Source organism: Aedes aegypti, chromosome 1, assembly GCF_002204515.2.
Source record: "Aedes aegypti strain LVP_AGWG chromosome 1, AaegL5.0 Primary Assembly, whole genome shotgun sequence".
NCBI classification, from domain to species: Eukaryota; Metazoa; Arthropoda; class Insecta; order Diptera; family Culicidae; genus Aedes; species Aedes aegypti.
Genome location: NC_035107.1, coordinates 191230550 through 191255500, shown reverse-complemented (window position 1 = coordinate 191255500; position 24951 = coordinate 191230550). Strand labels below are relative to the sequence as shown.

Below are 24951 nucleotides of genomic sequence, written 5' to 3'. Positions count from 1 at the left end.
AAAGCCAATCGCAGTCAGCGAAGTCAATGAAACTCAAGTCTATCGCTGCTGTAGGCAAAGAGCCATGAAAATTGCAAAACACTCGTTGCTAAGGGCAACCCAAAATTACTGTAGAAAAATGTTCTATTTCCCGCATATAGAGCCTTCAATGACACTAACGATTTAGAAAATTCATGCACCCGACATAGGCTACTTGATGAGATTCACGTTTTTGAACTACTGTACTGGGAAAGCCACGTGATTTTCGCGAAATTCAAGCCTACTACTATTACCACTCCCAGCACTGATTGTTAGAACGCATGGAAATAGTAGAATTGCCTCAACACATAACCGATCAAAATAGTAATTTTCAATTTCCAGTCTAGGATTCCATAAGGTTAATTTTTTTAGCTATTTGTATTAAAACATTTCCCAAGCGCAAGTCAACATTCCTGCACGCAGCGAACTGAACTTTCGAAATTCATATATTTTGCCTTATGAAAGGTGGAACGATTATTGTAAAACGAACGCTTGATATACCGTTTTAGCATCACTCCACATTAAGGCGTCGATAGGCGCGTGGTGTGCGCCCGGGCCTGTCGATCGCAAGGTTCTTGGTCGATTCCAGGTTGCCGCAAAAACATTTTTAGTTTTGAAATCCCGATTTCATAAGGCAAATTTATGAATTTCAACCCGATTTCTTGTGACGAATTTTCATAAGGGTATTCTATGTTTTTTGATAGTCCATTCGCCTCAGTATGTGACAACTCTGCTGATGCCAGTTTTTTCATAAACCTTTTTTTTAATTTCAAGATATGCACTACAAGTACTGCCCTATTTATAGGACGCTAATCGTTCGAGGCTTCTGTCCTATTTTTCTTATGTTTCGACATTGAATTCATCATAAATCAATTGTTTTTTTTTATATATAAATAAGCATAACAAACAAAACCGAATGGACTACTTAAACTTAAATTAAATAGGGTGTTACATACCTCTAGGCGTAGAATATTGTATATACATTTTCTGACTTTGATTACTAAAATGGCTCCAAATTGTAAAAAAGCTCTACGCCAAGAGATTTGAATTGATTTGATTTTAAGTTCGACTAAAGCTAGCCTGCCAAAATAGGTGACGAACTTCATTAACTTTTGCAGTACTTACATAGTTTTTGGCATACATTTTTTATCTTTGATCAGCTCTAATTCGATTCTTTTAGCTTCATTCGATCGGGAATCTCTTCTAGTTTCGATGGCCAGAATATGGTTTGCCTTGGTCCAACAGTACCGGAGTTATTCCGGATTCCGTTGGGGTAATAGATTATTTTGAATTGGTATTTTATAATTTTGATTGCCAGTTCCATTATGTACACTGCTTTGAATCTGTTCATTGTTCGAAAAAAACGTGTAAAAACATTGAATATATATGTTAGAACATCGTAGGTTACTCTGGCATCTCGTAATTACCTCACGGATTTGGTGCCCCCGGGGAAGTGGTCACTTTTCGATATGGAACAAACCCTAGCATGTGACATCAAGTTTCATGAATTTTCAGCGCCAATTCATTGGTGATCATAGCAACTACATTTTTTCATGCTTGGAACCACCCGGCCAGGTCACGGATTTGGTGCACCCGGAAGTGGCTACCTCGATGGTTTCTTGGATCGCATTTCACTGGTTTTGTGTTATATAACTCGATACCTCCCTAAATGGAATTGTGTTTGTATGTCACGAGTTAGCTTCAGAAAGGTGTTCATAATATGAGACATGAACACAGTGTTCGGCATTGGAGTCAAAATTTGGTTCTATAATTTTATTTAGACACAATTCTAAACAAGTTTAAATAAATATGTTTATCGGCACACTCAACAGCTAACAGAAAGACATTGCGAAGAAACTAAAATGTTCATAAATATCAACTAATTTATGCCCACCAGGTGCATTTGAAGTCCACTTAAAGTCGTGTTCGAAATATGAGTCAAAACGGTATCCTTATGAAAAATAGTTCTGAAAATTCTTCGTGATAGTCGGAAAACGGAAGAAACCTTAAGTGTCTTTTTGTGTATTAGTTTTTCACAGCATTTTTCAACAACTTCTTTATTTGTTTTGTGAGTTCGATTCTCACTGAGAAGACGTGTAACTTTTTCGCAAAAACTTCACATCAATTTGTCCATTCAATCCAATTGCAAAGTATATGTTATGTTTAGCTTTTCGGTAGTTGTTATCTTACTTTATGGCAAGGCAAAGTTTGAAGTGTCATACATTCATTTTTATTATTATTATTATACTAGCTGAATAACAGCAATCATACTATTTCGTTTTATATGATGTGAATCCCTCACTATCCAAGATACCCCACCCCGTTTTACTGTACATCCAATGTCTCTGGATGATGAATCATTAATGGTGAAATGTTAGGATTTAGAACAAAAAAAAAATATACTGATTTTTATGTTCAACGTGGGGCAATACAAGTAAAACAATCTTCCTCAACATATTGTCTGCGAAATAAAGTATTATAATCCCTTAAGCTCAACCCCCATGTATAATCAAGTGCTCTATTCTACGGTCACAACATCAACTGAAAATAGTACGAGCATTTCCCAACCGAACCGAACGTTGCAAAAACAACAAACTCATCTCACTTGTGGGTTGATGGAATCGGGCAAGAATGGAGGGTGTGGAAACCAGGAGGGACATGCACTTTCGTTCAATTTGCTCTATTCATTGGTTGCACTCTGAGTCCTTACGAGCGGCTGTGTGGTGGTTGCCGATGGCGGTGAGATTCCTGTACAAGGATACGGAAGGGAACTAAGGGGAGATAATACCCGAAACAGCATTATCAACAACAACAACATCGAGCCAAACTCTCTAATCTAACTGCACACAGTTTCTCCGCGGGAAGTCCCTTTGAAGCTGCTGCTGGTTGGCTAAACATGGTGTGTCATTCTTGTACGTTGGGCTTTCGCTAGACGATGTGCTCGGTGAAGGGATACAAAATTAATTATTTACAAAATGCCATCGCTCTACCAAGAAGGGAAGAAGGACGGGTTGCCAAAAATCGTCAGTTTGTCTATGCTTGGAAGCCGCTGGAGATGAAGAAAGGGACATTCCTCAATCGTGCTTCCCCAGGGAATAAAATGGCGATTATTGAATCAGGACAGAGGGTGGGAGGTTGTGAGGCTGGTGAGAGAAGAACGATTTAATAAATTTCATTAACCGGGAGGGTCATGGTGATTTGTGTTTCTAGTAAAGCTAATTGAAAGGAAAGAGCTTAAGAGTAGGATAGCTAGTCAGACAAAATCTTTGAAAGTACTGTAGACGAGATAGCGTGGAAAGATCAATGGCTAGTAGATGCTACCGGTGGTATTACACTCGAGGGGATCCAAAACGGTTACAAACTTCTAGCTAGGCATCCTCAAAAGTTGGACCCCTTCAAGGGATAACTACGCATTCGTGAAGAGGGGGCTCGACGGGGGGAAAAGTACAATCGATTTCAGGTGGGTGGAGATGGGGCGAGGATCAACTTATCTCGTTCGATAGATACCTCCGAAAAATCCTCTTAGGCGAACATGTCGTCTCATTGTGATGTGATGGGCTTCAGCTTCTACTGCATTTGACGACGGCAAGCTGCACAAGCTGATGGTTTTAACTTCTCCATCAAACTGCGTTCGATTTCCCAAGATTTAATCTCCTAGTTGGTCGTCATCATCGTCGTCGTGGTCGTCCGAATGGCGAAGTTGCTTCTATGCATGTCTCGACTGAATCATCATAAGTCGTTGCAGAGCAGCAGTAGCAGAATTAGTAAGGACTTGCTTCGTATTGTGGCAGAACTGGGAAAGCGCCTCATTTGAGACTAGTAACATTCTCAAGAGGCAGTGTTGTCGTTTACGGTGCTGAGTGGATTCGCTCGATGCTACCTAATACTATTATCTTGTTGGACGGCTTTGGCATGACTTTGAGATAAGCGATTCGATAGTGGCTACTGAAAAGTTGCAGAATAATAGGATAGTGGAAGATTACCTCCATAAGTTGTCATAATGTGGAAGAATGGAGTTATCATGGAACGATTTTTCAATAATCTCTAAAGTAATGAGGTTTTGGCTTATGGGAAAAGTGCTTTTAGCTTTTCATAAGTGGTTTTTCAACTTCTGTAAGGGAAGCTGTTTTGTTTTAATTAAAAGCTTCACGTCATCTGAGAAGATTTATGTAGCTTCTAGAAAAACATTTTTCATCGTCCAAACATTGGGTAGCAAGCTTTTCAGTATTTGTGAAGAAGTATCCTTACTTTTGGGAGAAAGCTGTTGAGCTCCTGAGAGAAAGCTTTCAAGCTTCTGGGAGAAAGCTTTCGAACTTATGGCAAAACACTTTCCAGCCTATGAGAGGAAGCTTTTCAGATTCTGAGAGACTTCATCTTTTAGATCGTGAAAATAAGCGTTCGGAAAAAGCTTCCCAGGAAAAATCTTTCCAGATTCTGGGAAGAAGCTTTCCAGCATCTGGGAACAAGCTTTACAACATCTGGGAAAAAAGCATTTCTGCATTTGGAAAGAAGCATTCCAGTATCTGGAATTAAGCATCCCAGCATCTGGAATGAAGTTTCCCAGCATCTGGAAAAGAAACACTTTCTTGAAACTAGTTAAAAGCTTTCTAGATTCTGGGAAAAAGCTTTCCCAGTTCTAGAAAGAAGCTTTACATTTCCAGGAAACAAGCATCCCGATTTCTGAAAAAAAGCTTTCGAGCTTCTGCGAAAAAGCTTGCCAGCTTCCGAGGAGAAGCTTTTCAGCTTCCGGGAAGTTCTCCAGCTTCTGGAAAGAAGCTTCTCAACTTTTGGGAATAAACCTTTCCAGATTTTGCAAACAAGTTTTTCAGATTCTAAGAAAAAGCTTTCCATACTTTGAGATGTTTTTTTTCAACTGCTGGGAAGAAGCTTCTCCAGCTTGTGGGAAGTATCTTTCCAACTTCTGAAAAAGAAGCTTATCTAGCTTTCTAGAAAAAAAAATTCAATTGCTGAGCAAAAAACCAGCTTTTAAAAGGAAACCATCCGGCTTCTTAGAGGAAGCTTTCCAGCTTCTGAGAGGAAGCTTTCCAGCTTCTGAGAGCAAGCTTTCCAGCTTCTGAGAGGAAGCTTTTCAGCTTCTGAGAGGAAGCTTTCCAGCTTCTGAGAGGAAGCTTTCCAGCTTCTGAGAGGAAGCTTTCCAGCTTCTGAGAGGAAGCTTTCCAGCTTCTGAGAGGAAGCTTTCCAGCTTCTGAGAGGAAGCTTTCCAGCTTCTGAGAGGAAGCATTCCAGCTTCTGAGAGGAAGCTTTCCAGCTTCTGAGAGGAAGCTTTCCAGCTTCTGAGAGGAAGCTTTCCAGCTTTTGAGAGGAAGCTTTTCAGCTTCTGAGAGGAAGCTTTCCAGCTTCTGAGAGGTAGCTTTCCGGCTTCTGAGAGGAAGCTTTCCAGCTTCTGAGAGGAAGCTTTCCAGCTTCTGAGAGGAAGCTTTCCAGCTTCTGAGAGGAAGCTCTCCAGCTTCTGAGAGGAAGCTTTCCAACTTTTGAGAGGAACCTTTCCAGCTTCTGAGTGGAAGCTTTCCAGTTTCTGAGAGGAAGCTTTCCAGTTTCTGAGAGGAAGCTTTTCAGTTTCTGAGAGGAAGATTTCCAGCTTCTGAGAGGAAACTTTCCAGTTTCTAAGAGGAAGCTCTCCAACTTTTGAGAGGAAGCTTTCCAGTTTCTGAGAGGGAACTTTCCAGCTTCTGAGAGGAAGCTTTTCAGCTTCTGAGAAGAAGCTTTCCAGCTTCTGAGAGGAAGCTTTCCAGCTTCTGAAAGGAAGCTTTCCAGCTTCTGAGAGGAAGCTTTCCAGCTTCTGAGAGGAAGCTTTCCAGCTTCTGAGAGGAAGCTTTCCAACTTTTGAGAGGAACCTTTCCAGCTTCTGAGTGGAAGCTTTCCAGTTTCTGAGAGGAAGCTTTCCAGTTTCTGAGAGGAAGCTTTTCAGTTTCTGAGAGGAAGATTTCCAGCTTCTGAGAGGAAACTTTCCAGTTTCTAAGAGGAAGCTCTCCAACTTTTGAGAGGAAGCTTTCCAGTTTCTGAGAGGGAACTTTCCAGCTTCTGAGAGGAAGCTTTTCAGCTTCTGAGAAGAAGCTTTCCAGCTTCTGAGAGGAAGCTTTCCAGCTTCTGAGAGGAAGCTTTCCAGCTTCTGAGAGGAAGCTTTCCAGCTTCTGAGAGGAAGCTTTCCAGCTTCTGAAAGGAAGCTTTCCAGCTTCTGAGAGGAAGCTTTCCAGCTTCTGAGAGGAAGCTTTCCAGCTTCTGAGAGGAAGCTTTCCAGCTTCTGAGAGGAAGCTTTCCAGCTTCTGAGAGGAAGCTTTCCAACTTTTGAGAGGAAGCTTTCCAGCTTCTGAGAGGAAGCTTTCCAGCTTCTAAGAGGAAGCTTTCCAGCTTCTGGGATGAACCCAGACAACCAAAATGTACGCATAACGAAATCACCTGGAGGCTTTGTATGTGCAAAATTTCACTTATAAGATGTCGCGAAAAGGCTTTCTACGTACAAAAGTGGAGGCGATATGCGTGCATATATTATGTGATGAATAATAACATACAATGCGAGTGTTTAAATATTCCACCGAACTAACCTGTGATCTTATGCGACTTAACTTATGATAACAAATGTTGATTTGACAGCTGCTACGAATTGATTCGACTTACTTTGTACGAGTGTACGAGGCGAAACAAAATGTGCAAATGAGCTCAGAAAAAAAGTGTTTTATGCGAGGAAACTCATCAATTTGACGAGTTTATCCACGGTGTTTTGCGAGTTTGATATAATTAGTATGAATAAACGAGTTATAACGTGAACTTTCATGCGATTTCTGGTTGTCTGGGAAGCTTTCCAGCTTTTGAGAGGAAGATTTTCAGTTTCTGAGAGGAAGCTTTCCAGCTTCTGAGAGGAAGCTTCCAGCTTCTGAGAGGAAGCTTTCCAGCTTCTGAGAGGAAGCTTTCCAACTTTTGAAAGGAAGCTTTCCAGCTTCTGAGAGGAAGCTTTCCAGCTTCTAAGAGGAAGCTTTCCAGCTTCTGAGATGAAGCTTTTCAGCTTCTGAGATGAAGCTTTCCAGCTTTTGAGAGGAAGTTTTTCAGTTTCTGAGAGGAAACATTCCAGTTTCTAAGAGGAAGCTCTCCAGCTTTTGAGAGGAAGCTTTCCAGTTTCTGAGAGGAAGCTTTCCAACTTCTGAGAGGAAGCTTTCCAGCTTCTGAGAGGAAGCTTTCCAGCTTCTGAGAGGAAGCTTTCCAGCTTCTGAGAGGAAGCTTTCCAGCTTCTGAGAGGAAGCTTTCCAGCTTTTGAGAGGAAGCTTTACAGCTTCTGAGAGGTAGCTTTCCAGCTTCTGAGAGGAAGCTTTCCAGCTTCTGAGAGGAAGTTTTTCAGTTTCTGAGAGGAAGCTTTCCAGCTTCTAAGAGGAAGCTTTCCAACTTTTGAGAGGAACGTTTTCAGCTTCTGAGTGGAAGCTTTCCAGTTTCTGAGAGGAAGCTTTCCAGTTTCTGAGAGGAAGATTTCCAGCTTCTGAGAGGAAGCTTTCCAGTTTCTAAGAGGAAGCTCTCCAGCTTTTGAGAGGAAGCTTTCCAGCTTCTGAGAGGAAGCTTTCCAGCTTCAGAGAGGAAGCTTTCCAACTTTTGAGAGGAAGCTTTCCAGCTTCTGAGAGGAAGCTTTCCAGCTTCTGAGATGAAGCTTTCCAGCTTTTGAGAGGAAGTTTTTCAGTTTCTGAGAGGAAACTTTCCAGTTTCTGAGAGGAAGCTCTCCAGCTTCTGAGAGAAAGCTTTCCAGCTTCTGAGAGGAAGCTTTCCAGCTTCTGAGAGGAAGCTTTCCAACTTTTGAAAGGGAGCTTTCCAGCTTCTGAGAGGAAGCTTTCCAGTTTCTGAGAGGAAGCTTTCCAGCTTCTGAGAGGAAGCTCTCCAGCTTCTGAGAGGAAACTTTCCAGCTTCTGAGAGGAAGCTTTCCAGCTTCTGAGAGAAAACTTCCCAGCTTCTGAGAGGAAGCTCTCCAGCTTCTGAGAGGAAGCTTTCCAGCTTCTGAGAGGACGTTTTACAGCTTCTAAAGGGAAGATTCCCAACTTTTTTGAGGAAATTTTTCAGCTTCTGAGAAAAAGCTTAGTAGCTTCTTAAATGAAGTTTTCCAGCTTCTGAGAGGAAGCTTTCCAGCTTTTGAGAGGAAGCTTTCCAGCTTCTGAAAGGAAGCTTTCTAGATTTTGAGAGAAATCATTCCAGCTTTCCAGCTTCTGAGAGAAAGCTTTCCGGCTTTCAAGAAAAAGCTTTCTAGCTTTTGAGAGAAAGCATTCCAGTTTTTGAAGGGAAGCTCTTCAGCTTCAGGGAGGAAGCTTTCTAGCTTCTGAAACAATCCAGCTTTTGAGAGGAAGGCCTTCAGCATCAGAGAGGAAAGATTTCAGCTTCTGAAAGGAAACTGCCATCCAGCGTCTGAGAGAAATCTTCACAGTTTCCAAGAAGAAGCAAAAGAGCTTCCAACCTCTGACCATCACCTTTTCGCTCAAAAGTATATTTCAAAACTTTGTCGAGCTTGAAAGAAAAATATTTTATTTGGTTTAGTATTGAACCCCTTTCCATATACTTAAAAAACTAAACACTAAACCTCGCAAACTCATCCACTATCCCTTTAATATTGGTTTTTACAACTAATTCCAGTAACCTCCAAAGTTTCAAAGTTATGAAAACTCACCATTTTAGTCATATTTGTCGACTGTCTGTTTGTAATCTGATTATTTTAAACATTGTTTCACATCGAGGTCAAATAATGTTCTTCGTTCAATTCTTATTTTCTCACTAATCAACATATAACGCTACCATATCGGACTTCACTCGCATTCCAAGCATATTTGTTTCAATATAATAGGTCACTTTATAGGCCTTCTAACAAATGTGAGCTTAGGGTGGCAGTGTTAGAAATCATCAGACTAGTTATCGATATATATCCGGTGAGCTGAATGTATATTGCTCTAAATGCAGTTAAAGAGTTCTCGTTTCTAATGATAATCTGAGTGATGTTTGTGCGTGATATCGTTTTCAATATGACGTATTTCTGGACAGAAGACGGTGTTTGTGTTTGATTCATTCACAGGACGGCTGATTGATGATATTTTGTTTTCCTGAACTTTGAACAGTCTTAAAGCTGCTCACTGCGGATCCAGTAAGGCGAATTGGAGGCAGAGTTGCAATAATTACGCTGCTGAAATAGATTGAAGTTAAAATGGCGACCAGTGAAGGCTTGTAGTAGATTGGGGAAAAGGTATAAAATGAAAATACATTGGAATAAAATTATCTAACGTCTGTGGAGGAGATGCTCGAACTATTATGGCAGTTGATTGGACCATATTTTTTCTACGGTTTCGGTAATTTTTTTTTCCAAAATCTGAACGTTCGGTACTATAATCCAATTTTGATTTAGAAAAATAACACAAATGGCAGCACCCACCATCTTAAATTTAAATGGTAATTACACCTAAACACAGATTGAAATAAGGGAAAGCTACACAAAGGGTCGATTCAGACAATAAAGTAGAAATAATTGTTTTGTCTAATGAGTTTAACAAGCAAAAGTGTATATGTAATTAAAATATGAACTACAATTTCAATCCTAAAATGGCCGTTCGATTTTATCAAACATTCAAACATTAATTGGGATTATTTAATGCAAGAAAAGATACAATAATAAGAAAAATGTTTGTACAAACTGTTTAAAACAAAAAAACTCTAATGTTTAGATATCTGTGCTTCAATAAATGGACTCATAATTGAAGACTCAATTTGACGTTTGCAAAATGACAAGCCAACTTTTCAAATATTCATTTTTCACAATCATGTAGTTTACTGTTTCTTGAATTCAAACTACCAGATCATTATTATTCATATGAGGCAACTATAATGGAAAAACAAGAAGGAATGGCAAACGAGGAGGAAAATTGGGAGTGAGAAAAATCATCTAGGAAAACACGTACTCTCATCACCAGAAAAAAAAGAGGAAATCGGAAGCAACGAAATAAAAAAAATCGGATAAAACAGGACCAACGACACAGTCACACTGACAGAAAAAGGACATCAAGTACTACTTCACTTACCTCTTCATGCTCCCGTTGAAACTTTTCCTTTTTCCTAAGTGCTTCTTGCATTTTCAGCTGCGCATACCGAATGAGAAATTTTTTAAGCAGACCGCCGGAAAAATGAAAATAAAAGAACGGAATAAACCAAGTAGAAAAACACAAATTATTTTTTGTCTTTTGCATATTATTGCATGGAAAGATGACGACGAAGAGGAAGAGGGAGTAAGAAGAAGCCGTGGCCAGTCACACCGCAAAATGGAGCGTCCGGCGTTTTCTTTCTCCCTCTTCCAAATTCCACAACTGGCAATTGAATAGGACGAGTGGAAAATAATTAAAACTAAAATACGGAAAAAGTGAAACAATTTAAGGCACTTGAAATGCCCCCACTCCGACAACACCTCGAAGCCGACCACCCACTTTGGGCTTCTTCATTCGTCTTCCGCATTCGAAGTGCGACCCGACAAGAAGAAAATGAGGTGGGAAATTGGCTTCGAGAGCTGGGGTGGAAAATATTTATGCACATAACAAATTTCTGGCCACACCGAGCGGTCGAAAAGTGCCTCTCGACCAGCACCATTGGCCAACATTTTGCTACTTCACTTTTTTCTTCTAGGTTTCTACGAAATAACTTACCCTCTGAATGGTTTCTTCGAAACTTGGCTGCGGTCCACCACCGCCGTTCATTTGAAAATGTCTCAGTCTTTCGTTTTGCAGCTGTGGAAAAGAAAATATGGAAATGTTTGAAATATATTTGGGCAGATCGTTAGCATTTAGTCATTTTACTGCTGTTGGAGTCGAAAAAGGGTATAGGGGAAATTGCTATTGCGGCGTTGCTGCCATGCGAAATTTCTTGTGCACGAAACGAAACGGGTTACACGTTGGCGAAGGAATGGGATTCCAATGTTTTTCTAACTATCAACTTTGCCCCTGTTTGAAAAAAAAGGCGTCATATGGAAATTTTTCATATCATTAGAATAATTTCTTGCCAATTAATTAATTAACTTTACAGTCGTTTATGGATAAATATCTACTTATCTATAAAATAAAAATGAAATGTGTTTGTCTCCAGCTTCTGGGAAGCTGCTTTCCAGCTTCTGGGAAGCTGCTTCCTAGCTTCTGGGAAGCTGCTTTCCAGCTTCTGGGAAGAAGCTTTCCAGCTTCTGGGAAGAAGCTTTCCAGCTTCTGGGAAGAAGCTTTCCAGCTTCTGGGAAGAAGCTTTCCAGCTTCTGGGAAGAAGCTTTCCAGCTTCTGGGAAGAAGCTTTCCAGCTTCTGGGAAGAAGCTTTCCAGCTTCTGGGAAGAAGCTTTCCAGCTTCTGGGAAGCTGCTTTCCAGCTTCTGGGAAGAAGCTTTCCAGCTTCTGGTTGAGCTTGAAGACATGCTTTTAAACCTTTTTTGAAATATAGATATCATCTAACATATGATCTTTATAACTACATACTTATGTATAACTACATACATTCCATTTCAGGATAACTTCCCTTGTTTCACTAAGATTTGCTTCCTTCAATGTCAACAACTCCGGCTTATCGCGAGTGAAATACGAGCAATCAAAGCTTTAGCGCAGTGCCAACAACGCTTCAAAGTTTTTTCCGCAAATTTTCTCGCCGTTGCATTCGTTCTCCTCAACAACGACTGACTGTCGCAATGAACCACGTCACTTCCGGCGGCTTTCACCTCTTCGGTGACCGCATCTCTACGCCACGCCATTCAGAAGGTGTGATTGCTTTTGTTTCCGGTCGCCCGCCGACAGAGAAGGAGACGCTTCCAATCCACCACGCGATCGTTTCAACTCTCCAGTCTTTGGAGGGTTTTCTTAAGTGCACCGTTAAAGGACTAAGGAAAACACAAAGAAAAGAATGCTAAATAGTGAAAACTTTTTCCCGCAGAAAATCAAGCTTTTCCGGATGAGGTCGATGACGATGTTTGCAGCGCACAGTGGCTCCATTTTGTTCTACGAAGCGGTCATAAATCAATTTATACAATATATGGTGGAAAATTATAATAAAGCGCCAAATTTTTTATGTTTTGACTATCAAGATTGATCTAAAATCTGCACTCTTCCTTTGTTCAGAATAAGCTGAATTATTGCAAATTTGGTTTAGAAAGACCGTGAAAATTATACATAGACAACACCATATCAGGACTATTAGTGTTCAATATGATAACATTCCCTGCTCCGAGTTGCTTCACATGCTAATCAGCATAAATTTGGAATACGATTATAATAGTAGTATACGGAACAAATTTACGACGAGTGCTGTAAAAATCGATTTCTGCAACGAGTTATGTGCAACATTTTTTGCAATTTTGTAGAAAACCACTTGAGGGTATCAGAACTTATATCGGAATGCATTCACCATCATTTTACAATTTCTTAAAAATGGTTGTGTAATGATTCATTACGCAACTCAAAACAGTTGCGTTATGAGAAAGCGTTGCGTAATGAATCATTACAGCACTGATTTCAGTTGCGTAATGACTATTCCCGCACTACATACTACAGTGTAGGAAAGTTTTTTTTTTTTTTTTTTTTTTTTTTTTTTTTTTTTTTTTTTTTTTTGTCGGTAGCGATAGGGGTAGTACTGGCACTTTTAATCTGCCCTAAGCTCCTTCCCAGCATTTGCTTTTATAAGCCTCTATTGCGTTCATCACACAGACGTTCCTAAGCAATGTTGCTCAAATGGTCACTGTGTACCCTAGCAGCAATCAGCCCTTACCGTAGTTTTGCAGTCTAGTAGTTCAGACTACTATCAAACTATGATAAGGCCTGAAATGTTACTAGAGTGGTTAAATTGAAGAACGAAATAGTTTTATGAAAAGGTCCCCTTTCCCCATTTTATTTTATTATTCACTGTCACATAATTGCCTCACTTTTGCTGTCGTCACTTTTGTTTTTGACACTAGCACTTCTATATCAGATTATCATGTATGAACTTTCGTTATCACTTTCCACTATCACAGCTAAAAGTTCCACCAATATTACATCACGCCACTTTCATACCAATTTATTTTATTACCAATAATTGAAGGGTGTTTATTTTTTTACTATTTAATTGAACTACGAATTATCACAACGACCGTAACAAAAAATACTTCAATCACTTCTATTGCACTCGCTGTTATTATGAACACTGTCATTGTAAAAGTGTAAAGAACTAGGCAATAGTGTTTTTGTTTAAATAAATAAGTGTCTACTGTTATTATTATGTCTGTGGTATTAACGTAACCCTCACAATCACTTCAAATGCAATTTCAACAGTTCATCATCACTATGCAATTCATCAAGTATCATTATCACCCTCACAATCATTAATTTTATAACGATGAATGTTACACAGAAACTCACCGAATACTCACTTTTAAGTCACATAACAAAAAGTTGGATCATGCGTTAGCTTCGAAACCTATCCACCATTACCGATTAGTACAAAGGATGCTACAATTCATCTAACAAACTGCAACTACAAGTAGTGGTGCATAAGTAACTACTGAGCCCTGGCGGTCCCTCCATTTGAAGAGTTCCTGATAATATGCAGAAACATATTAACAGATCCTCAGCCTGCAAGCAGCCGTTTCATGATAAATCATGATCCGTTAGAGGTGTGCCAAAGTATTGGGAAGGTGATATTTTATACAAACGGATATTATTTTACGGTGCACCTTCACTTTGGCACCGTCAATCCCCATGATCCAGGCCAGGGTACATACTACAGTGTAGGAAAGTAGGCCTTTTCATGACAGATTGGCGTGATGAAAAACATCATATGACGATGAAAAATTGCAAGAAAAAAACTTTTTACTATTTCTCATCGTAATATGCTGTTTTTCAACACACCAATCTGTTATGAAACGGCCTACTTTCCTGCACTGAATTATACAGTGTCGTAATACTTATTACGCAACTGAAATCAGTTGCGTCATGACTATTACGTAACGGCTTATCATTACGTTAACATAACTGTTTTGAGTTGCGTAATGTACGACTCGTGCTGAAAAATTACCATTCTGCAACTTTTTGCGTAAACTTTTAAAGTACGTCGTAATTGTAAAGAAACATTGATAAAACCATACGAAAGCCAAACGGCTGTTGAATTGTTACTTGAGTTGGTTGTGAATAACACGACAACTTATTTTGCAATGTTTAACCTATGTGCCAAATCTGCTTTTCAGGCTTTCCCGGAGTAGGTAAGTAACGAATTCCCTTCATCGGGTACGTGGTGGAAATGGTGCATTGCGCCGCCTTCACAGCTTTTTTCCCGAACGGAACGGCGGAAAGTTCTTCTCACTGAGGAAACAGAAAAGCGGGAAAGTAGCATTTTCCTGCCAAGCGAATGTCACCGTGGTACTTGGCAAAGGCACTTTCCCGAGACGGCTTTCCGCTTTTGTTTTAATTAAATTTTCTTTTCTGCTAGAGTCTAACATTCCCTTGAGTTTTTTTTTCTTCACGGTTCGTTCTCTCTGGAACAGTGAGAAACGGATTGTGCCTTTTGCGTGATGCTATGCTGCTTTGAGCCGCGTTTCTTTTCTTTCACTTTTTTCTTAAGGATAAAGTGGCCAATTTTGCTTGTTAATTGTCAAATAAAATTTCCCCCGCAACTTGCACGCCATTTTTCGGGGGCGGATTGTTTGCCAACGGAAAAGTTGTGATAAATATTACAACGGCATGATATTTCATTGCCAGAACGAGCTTAGAGTTTCGCTGCAGGGCGGATAAACAAATGACTACTAATAACTCATAATGTGGCTCATAACATAGATTGGAGTGATATGTCTACAGACAGTGCTAAGAGTTTTAGCTAAAATTTAAGCGTGGAATGGGCCTTATAAATCTCAACTTGACTCTGCGTTTTAATTTTTAAAGGCCCGTAGCAAAAGAAAAATCCCAAAATTATTGGAAAGCTGCATATATTTACATGTAAGTTTCAATGCATTTTCATGGAACATATCAGATGTCTTCTCAGAAAATGACTATTCACTTTTTTTCATGCTAAAACTTCAAAAGGCCTGCCTAGTTTTGGTAGCGACTTCGGTAAGAATAGCCTAACTCAGTTCAACATAAAAGAAAAGGAACTACAACAAAAACTATATAGTACATATCAAAACCATGAGTACTTATTCCCTCGTTGTATGAGCCCGTCGACCGAAAATAATGGATCATACCATTTCCATGAAAAAGCAAACATTAAATTCTAGCTTTCAAGATGGTTATGCGCGTACGTGGTAGATATATTGATTTTTCCAAGTTTATATTCACAAAACAGAGATACTATATCCTAGGTCTGTATATATAGTGGAAATAAATGTGTTAGTTGTTTGTTCCACAAGCGGCAGCGTATCAAGCCGCCAGTCTGCGACAGAGGCCTCTTCATCACGGTCTCGTCAGTGTCTCCTGGGAAAAAAAACGGATTCATTTCTGCGTTGGGAGCTCTGAGTAGCTTAAGCTTGGGTTGTGGGTTTATTGGCTGTCGGGGCAGGGTAAATTGCGTGCGTACACGTTGTACGGAAAATGTGAATAGACGAGATTTGCTGATAGGGCAGAACGTATTCAAGGTTCTCAAATGACATTGCGTACCAGCTCTCGGTGAATATTTAGATTGAAGGGGCACATTTCTTGAAAGAAAGAATGAAATTGAATCATGAGGTTTCAGTTTTTCTTATAATACAATAGATTATAATATGTTCTGCAGAATTTTATTTAAAAGAGTTTAGTTCTTTAAGAAGTACTGCATGGGTCAACTAATCTAATGACATGTAGATTTTTCGGAATAAATTTACCTCTAGAAGTTCGATGAGCATGTTAAAGTAGAAATAGAGATCAAAATTAATTTTACACAAGAAACTACGTAAAACCCTGTTTAATAAACATATATCCTTGTAGATAAAAATTCAAATCGATTGAATGTCTTTTTTTCAACATAAAATTGATTGTAGAAGTGAAGTTAACATGTTTGTGAAGTAATGCAAATTTTTGATAACACTCGAAATTTATTTCATATTAGTGATCCCAGCAAACTTCGTCTTGCCATCAAGTATGTTGTTGAAAAACGCCATGAAACGTCCCGTACAAAATGACAGTTCCGTTCACTCCCGTTTTTCCGACTTTTGCGTTCAATATCCTGGGCTTTTTATACACACAAAAACGTCGGAAAACTTAAGGAACATAACAATGGAAGAATTGTCTAAATCCGAAAGCCCGTTCTCAAGCCATTTCGTAACAAACAAACACCACTCCATTTTTATTTATATAGATAGATGAGAAACTAAGGAAAACCATCTTTCAGCCTGTTAGCCTGTAAATCATAATTTAAGGCGATGACATTAATTTTTTTCGTCCGAAATTGTCTAAATTCGATAATTAATATGTATTAATTTGGGTACAAAACAAAATTTTATTTTCGATCTAAATATAATTTTTCGTAATCTAAAATCTTTCTTAACACGTTTTGGGAAATGTTCTATTTTTAATCGTAAATTTATGAATTTTAGGTTTTGATTTTTATAATTTTTATTTTTATACATTCCTATCCTTTTACATTTTCTCTTGGAGCCTCTTCTGGTTATTGATTTTTGGCAATACAGGCCGGACTCGATTATCCGGAGACTCGATTATTCGGCGACTCGATTATCCGGAGTAGAGTTTTTGATATTCTTGTTATCCAGTTTTATGCATAAATTTGAGATCATTTAGTAGTGAATACAATATGAATGGTTAAGCAATTTTGAACGTAGGTAAGGGAAGGGGAGTTGAAAAAGTTTTTTTTTTTTTGTGTATACCGGCCACATTTTTTTTTCTTCTCTAGACCATAAAGGCATAACTGTCTCATATTGAATAAGTCCCAGATAACCAAAATGCACATATAGCGGGATTCGGGGCAAGTGTGCCACCTTAAGTAAATTGTTCTCTAACTTTGTCTAAAGCTTAAAAAACCCACCAATTCAGGCTTATGATGTTAGTTTCACATCATTTCATAAGTACTGTGTCATTGTGGCAAGAGGCCACCGAATAAACATTCATGTAATTCTACTTGTAATTAAATTTTCTTTATTTCCTGTTAACATTGCTAACGAAGCAGAGCCTAAATGATAATTTTAAAAATATTTTTAAGTGTTGTGAAAAAATCAATTTCTCATAACTCACGCTTGATATTTTTCAAGCGTGAGTTGTCAATCACGCAACTCAGCAGTCAAAACATCATGGATGAGTTGGCTCACTTTTTTAACGTAAACAACAACATTCGGGTTTCACGAGTTTTTGACGGGTTCTGCAACTAAGTCATTGTTTTACGGTATGAGTTGATTGAGTGATTTTGCATCAAAATCTCAAGCGCGAGATTTGTGAAGCCGATCTCTAATGAGTTTGCTCTCACGGGAGAGCGTATTGATTGAAATTTGAGTGTGAGTCTATCAACACTGATTTTTAAGTTTATCGTGCTTTATAACAAGGTTCATCATATGCGGAACTTTCTACTAGTCAATTCGAATAACTAAAATCGATATTTTTGTCTCAATACGATTTATGAATTACTCTTCCATTACGGCACTAAATAATCAGCACTAAATAACGGTAACACATTGATAAAAATAAGTAGAATAGTTCTTAAAGCGCCTAAAACGATGTTATTATCGAATATTTGGAGAAAAATCACTGTGAGAGTAAAAATATTCGCTATTTCCCTTCTACACCTCAGAAGCCACTACTGGTATCTCATTTTGGTTCATTATTACGATTTTGTTGATGATGTTAACATTTTTATGAATTTCACTCCAACCATTTTTGTTTACCAAACAGGTGGCACACTTGCCCCAAAAAGTATAGATTTCAATAAAAATAAATTTCGTATGTAAAATTAAATATTTTTTCGTTCAAATGCCACAATTACTTACGCATTTGTTATACGATGTACAGTACGTTTGAAAAATTCGTTATTAATTTACTTCTCACCATGCTATTTAGAAAAAAAACGAAATCTTATAAAAAATCACTGAAATTTTATTATTTTCACGGAAGTCGATGTACATACGTGAAAAATAGAGCAAATTTCGTCATATGTTGACCATTGTATTATGAACAATAAGGAAACATATCAAATAAAAAATATAGTTTGTAGTTTTTATAAAAATCAGGGGTGGCACACTTGCCCCAAATTCCGCTAACGAAATAATAAGGAGGCTTTGTGTGTGCAAAATTTTACCTAAAAGATTTCGTGAAAAGGCCTTCTACGTATACAATTGGAGGCAATATACGTGCATATATTAAGGCTAAGTAGCCCGTCATTTGTTTTGGCAACAATGATGACTTTTCTGCTTGCATTTCAAAGTTAGTCACGATAGTTTATATTGACTTGAAAAAGTATCAGTGTACACGATTACATGCATAAAGTATGGTGATACTTTTTTAGCTGTGTCAGTGCAAAACCAACTGATTTTCTTCGATTCAAAATCGTGAGATGATGTAAAGGGAATTATCTTCTATTGAAAAGTGACAAAATGGCTTCAGTGAAAAAAAGCCTCAGAGAAAATTGGTGATGGTTAGTGGTACCGTAAAACGGGGTAACTTTGATAATGCGGGTAACTTTGATAGTGCGAGACCCACAACATATTATACGAAATAACGAAGTTTCTGTTAATCAGTTAAGCAAAACGAATACAAAAGTAAAGAGTATCAGTATGCCACTTCATGTCAAAGCTATTTTCATTGGAATCCAGTGCATTTGAGGCTTTTTATACGAATATTAAAAATTAACACAATTTTAGCATTTTCGAAACGCTTACAAACAATCTGTTCTACGATCACTATTTGATGTAGTTTTGAATAGTTAGCCACTTATCTTTGACAGCCTAGTTATCATAGAACTTGAATACGGTCTTAAATCTCTTAGCGAATAGCATTTTCACAAACTGGGACCATTTTTGTAAACTAAGTCAGAAATTTCCATATAACGTTTAACGCCTAAAGGTATGCAACCCCCTACAAATGTTCGTTATTCATTCAATTTTGTTCGATTCATACTCCATTATCAAAGTTACCCCTAAACAGAAAACCAACTTTCGATTATATGAAAAATTATAAATCCATTCATAATAAATCTTTTGGAAATCTATCGACTGCAATCGATAGCTAGGATGCCAGTACTTGTTTTAAAAATATAAATTATTATTTTTTGAAACAGCATGCATAAATATTCAAGTTTTCTTCGAAAAAACTATCAAAGTTACCCCGTTTTACGGTAGTAAAAATTGAGGTAATCATGGAATGGTCATCATCCTCGCATCGAAATGCCTCAAATGCTTAAAATCTTCTTGGACCCCAGACCAGCCAAGCGCGTGTTGTGCTGGGCAGTGCTACGTGAAATCCCAGGTCATAGAGAGACGAACGATGGATTGCAGAGGTGTTCCGAAGGAGAAATTCGGTGAGTTTGTTCCGGTTTTCAGCTAATACCATACACATACTTGCCAGAACGTCTACCAAACGTATCTTATAGCCTTACCCTTTCCATTAGCATTCCACAATATCCCGTAACACCTATAAGAGGTCGTAGAGTTCTCTGCATCTTAGGCGATCAATTAACCACTCCTTACCTTTCCCTAGCATTCGCAAGGACGTGGCCAGGACAGTTCTCGACTGTTGGAGGATGCGTCAATCTTGCCTAAGAGTCAGGGATTAGTCCCAAATATCTGACTTCGGTAACGGACGGGAAGGAGGCAACCCTCATACAATAGTCTTGGACTGTACCACCTACAAATTTGTGCGAATTGCTTAATGCGAATGCTAATGCTAACAATAGCATTCCATGCGACAGTATAAATTTTCTACCGAATTGATTTGTGTTCTTTTGCGACTTAACTTATGATAAAAAAATGTTGATTTGACAGCTGCTACCTACGGATTGATTCGACTTACTTTGTACGAGTATACGGGACGAAACAAGACGTACAAATGAACTCATAAAAAAGCGTTTTATGCAGGAAACTCATCAATCTGACGATTTTATCCATCGCGTTTAGCGGGTTTGATATAATTTGTATGAATTAACAAGTTATCACGTCTACTTTCTTGCGACTTCTGGTTGTCTGGGGTAGGCATTGAGAAAATAGCGCTCAAAGTTTGAGTTTTTTCTTTTAATACAATGGTTCATAATTTTCTAGTCTATTTCTACATGCAATATTCATTCAACACAAATGCACAAATAACTTATTTTTCAAAAAATATAAACTTGAACACAATTTACGTTTTGAAGTTGCTATTAGAGTCAAAAGTTTATATAGAGACTGTTATGCATCTATTTTTCAATATGGGACTGCACCAACTTCATATTTTTCCACAATACTTTCAAACAAAGTGTGTTAATTCTCATATGCATAGTAAAGTATACATTAAAACATAAACGTTGCGATGGAAAAAGGTGTTGGTTCGAAAATCCATATGAGACAGTTATGCTGTTATGGGCAGTAATGCTCTTATGGGCAGTAATACTCCAAGAAATAATTTCTGGCTACGCCACTGAATCATGTAAATAAAACAACGACTCAAGTACGTTTTCATGCGTTTTTATTTTGAACATTTATTTAAAATCAAGCACTCTTCTATGGTGTCAAGTGTAAAACGTGACGTATAAGCCACTTATGCCATTACTGATGTAATATGTGTCATTCATGCCAATAATGAGATTTTTTTGTGTATAACGACTTTCTCCTCAACTTCGTAGGGCAAACCCGCATTAAACATCCAGTTCTGACTTTTGTCCCCAAGTGCCATACGTTCGAAGCACTGTGCGCCATTCCTATCCACCTCAAATAAATTTGCGAAAAAAATGATCCAGTGGTTCGGAAGGTACCGTTTTGATTCATATTACGGACACTTAAGGCTTCAGTGAAGTACAACTAGTCACTACACATATAAATTGAATCGTTCTGTACAAAACTTCAGCATTATCAGGCCTTGCAAACACTTAACTTTCGAATGGTAGGTGAAGATGTGGATTCCACATCTGTAATTCACTTTAATCAATAAAAATGTTCGGCCTCTTCATGATTTTTATTCCGGGCACAACCACACTTTTGCCTCATATTCCGGACACTTTGATTCGAATTCCGGACAGCTCTTGAAAAACACAATCAGAATAGTCGACTCATTAATCAAACGCACTAAATCGTTAGAAAGACATCAAAACTAGTTGAACGTTGTAAATTTTCATGGATTGCTATGTTAAATGTTTATAAAAATCATCTTTCAAATTGGGAACTTTTTGACGGCGCATTTTGAAACATTTCGAGTGAAATCTTTCCCATACAAAGTAGAGTGTTCGGAATTTGAAGCTGTCCGGGATTCGAATCAAAACGGTATATGGTACGATAGGAGTGACGTCACATGTTTACAATGATTTTACATCAGTAAAGAGCCTGCCTTGTTAATTTTTATGCCGTGATATTACCTACTAGTGGTCCCGGCAAACTTCGTCTTGCCGTCAAGTAGGCTGTTGAAAAGCGTTACGGATCATCCCATACAAAATGATAGTTCCGTTAACTCTAGTTTTTCCGACTTTCCCGGTGAATATCCTGTAATTTTTATACACACAAACACGTCGGAACCCTTGACGTACAAAACAGAGAAATAAGCATTCAAATCCCAAACTTCTCCCTTAAGTTCTCCTAACTTCTTCAAGTAAATTTATTTCGAAAAAGCCATCGCTTTGAATTAAGATTTACAGGCAAACAAGCTCGTGAAATCGGGGTTTTCGTAGTTTTTTTGGTCAAATATATTTAAAGTGAAAATCCTTCCCCTTGGTTATGCGACCTAGCCGCGATGGGAGAGCATAATCCATTAGCCCATATGATGGAAACCAAAGGCGTAACCTGTAGTGGTGGTATCACATTTTGGCATTTTTTGCTTAAAGCCGCGTCATAATTCATATGGTATAGACGCAATAATATCTCGGATGTGATCCAACGGACATTCTGCGTTATAGATAGAATTGATGCCCATTTCAAATAATTAATCTATTCGAAGTGGACATTAATACTATTGGTGACGTTCAGTTTGCCTTTTGCTAAAAAGAATGATCCGTAGCCACTCTTACTAGTTAGCTAGCTAGATACATCGTTATCATATCCCTTTCGGGACGAACCAGCACAATTGTGCTGTTCGGCACCCATGACATTGAATGATTCTTTAAGCCAATAGATCATTGTTTTACCAAACTTTTTTGATTTCGATTATTGAATTATCATTGATACTTGTAATTATGCGCAAAAACTTTTGTTTACATCGTGTTTAGAAAACACCAGCTCAGGGTAAACAAAATGTAAACAAACATCGTAAGAATTGAAAAAGTTTTATCTGTCGCAACTTTTCAACTATTCGTTTTTTCTAGGTATGCACAGATACTAATCGAGAGTGAAAGAGTCATTCTTCGAAATGGTGAAGACCAAATGTGAATTGATTCACACAGCAAAAATTTCTGGAGAGACAAAGTGGGACCAGCACAATTGTGCTGGTGCCGGCCCTTACCCGGTCGATGTTCGTTGAGGATTACCAATTTTCATTTTCAGTTGATCAAGTTAAGTGGTTGAATCTGGTTCTAATGTCCACAATAGTGCATAATATAGTATTGGAACATGAATGAGTGATTACATACGAATCATAAAAATTATGTACCGTACAAAAACTATGTAACAGAAAACCATAGCTTTGGTTTAAAACCTTTTTTTATAAGCCCATATTTGAAATAGATTGGGAATCACATTTATTGTCTTAAATCCCCTATAGCAAAGTTTAAGAAGCAGTAAAATTTTTGGGGAACGTTCAAAAATTACGTCTATATAGACTTAAAACAATGGACGTAATATTTGAATGTCCCTTTGCTTTGATAATCTGTCAATACCATGTTGAATCGATAATCCATTTCGGTGTTCTACAATGCATGCTGGTTCAATATCTGCTATAATATTTATGAAGTTGGACAACTGGAGCTTAAAACCTTTACTTACTATTTGCTTCTGAACTGCAGAGTCTTTTAAATGGCGCACTATTGTTGTATGCAGCCCATGCTGGCATTACTTGCAAAAATATTGTTTATTATGTTGATCTACGAAATGCGTTTTAAACTGGCAAACTTTAAGCTTTTGCAGTACTATGAAATACTCAACTAAACTATAAAGCAATGCATGAAGTTCTGGAGCCTAGATTATTGTTGAGACTGATATATTAAAAATTAAAATCTGCACTTAATCGAATTCCGCCTCAGGCGGTAGAGATAAATAAAAAACAACAAAATCTGGACTTCATTGCCGTGTGTATAGTGTTGCAAAGTAACTAGCTGCATCCATCAAAGAAGTGTGGGCTAAATTCCCGCTTCAGCTCGGTTTTTTTTTGTCAGGAACTGTGCCATTTGGCGTTGCATGCTAGTCCGTTGATTCGTTTGATGCTCCCTTCGAAGGTCATAATCGTACATAATGTTTACCAGGAAACTTTCCATGGTAGGGTTGACAGCTAGAAGTACCCATGTAACCGAAACGAAAAGAAAAACAAAACTTACGAGTATGGTCAGGGGTCATTAAAAAATTACGTTCATCATTTAGAGGGGGGGGGGTCAATGAAAGTGTGGTTAGGTATTAGGTTAAAAAAAATTAGGTATTCAAAAAGCGTGAAAGATGGGGGAGGGGTGGGGGGACTAGAAATCCCGAAAAACAATGGACGTCATATTTGAACCGTCCTTCAGAGCTTTTCCTTTGTAATCTAACGGACACAACGATTGTGCAACTTTAAAAACTCATGGCAAACAAAAAAGCCTGCTGATCGCAGCTGTCGTATGGATTGTCTTATTAGAAGCATTGTCAGTTTATTTATTTTCAAATCTGATATTTTCCAAATAATGGAATACATTCGAAAAAAATTGATTGTTTCATGTAATTTTTCAAATAGCTGAAATATATGTAACAATTTCAAAGAGCAAATTCATGCTTTAATATGGTTAATGACCTGATTTTGACAATGCGTTTTTAAAAGGGTTTTTGAATTCCCTGTTATATGCTAGCTATCCGTCTTAGTTCTTTCCCTCCTACCAAGTACTTAAAACTAATATTATAATGACGTAAATTCAATTTCAAGCAAAAAATAAAATAAAGTAAACTTGATATTGGGACTAGGTAGCCATAATAGTAAACTCAGCAAGACCATGCTGAGGGTCGTTGGTTAGAGTCCAGCCGGTCGAGGATCTTTTCGTAAAGGAAATTTTCTCGACTCCCCTGAGCGTAGAGTATGATCGTACCTGTCACACGATATACACATGCAAAATTGGTCGATTGACAAAGAGAGCTGTCAGTTAATAACTGTGGAAGTTCTCATGAGTAGTTGAGAAGCAGGCTTCTGTAGCGTCATAAAGAAGAAGAAATTTGATGGTAATTATTTGCACTTAAAAATGCGTCTTGGTAATCAACGTCCAAGCTGTCGGGCAAGGGTCCAAGTGTCTCAAAAAAAAAAAAAACTTACTTTTCGAGTCTAGTACATGACTCTGATAACGGCCTTATAGTCCTCATAGGTCAAATTACGCGTATCTGTCAAAAGATACAAACTCTAGTGGAATTAAATGGTACAGTACTAAATTCGGTTTTCATTTATTTATAAGTATTCCACTAAACAATTCGAAGCTTTATAATTATTTTCAATTTTAATTTTTATTCCATAAATTATTTTTGAGAAAAAAATCTTATACAATTTTTGAGGATATAAACAAACATAGCATAACCAAGATGATTTGGTTGAGACAATAAGTTTTCACACATGTATGTTTACCCATTTTTCTATGACGTAGACTAGTTCTTGAATTAAAGCGATAAACGTCATCGCTTTGAATCTTACAGAGAATATGAAGTATTTTCATACCTCGTACATTGTTTTTGATC

At 38.0% G+C, this 24951-nt stretch overlaps 1 protein-coding gene across 1 annotated transcript in view; it reads right to left on the bottom strand.

Moving 5' to 3' along the window:
• LOC5577501 overlaps window positions 1-24951 on the bottom strand; it is an 833563-nt gene that overhangs the window by 96322 nt on the left and 712290 nt on the right. Inside the window, exons 7-8 of the mRNA XM_021855744.1 lie at window positions 10683-10763; window positions 10068-10124 (exon numbers count right to left, since the gene is read on the bottom strand). Coding sequence (XP_021711436.1) covers window positions 10068-10124; window positions 10683-10763 — 138 coding nt within the window. The remainder of the gene's footprint in view (window positions 1-10067; window positions 10125-10682; window positions 10764-24951) is intronic.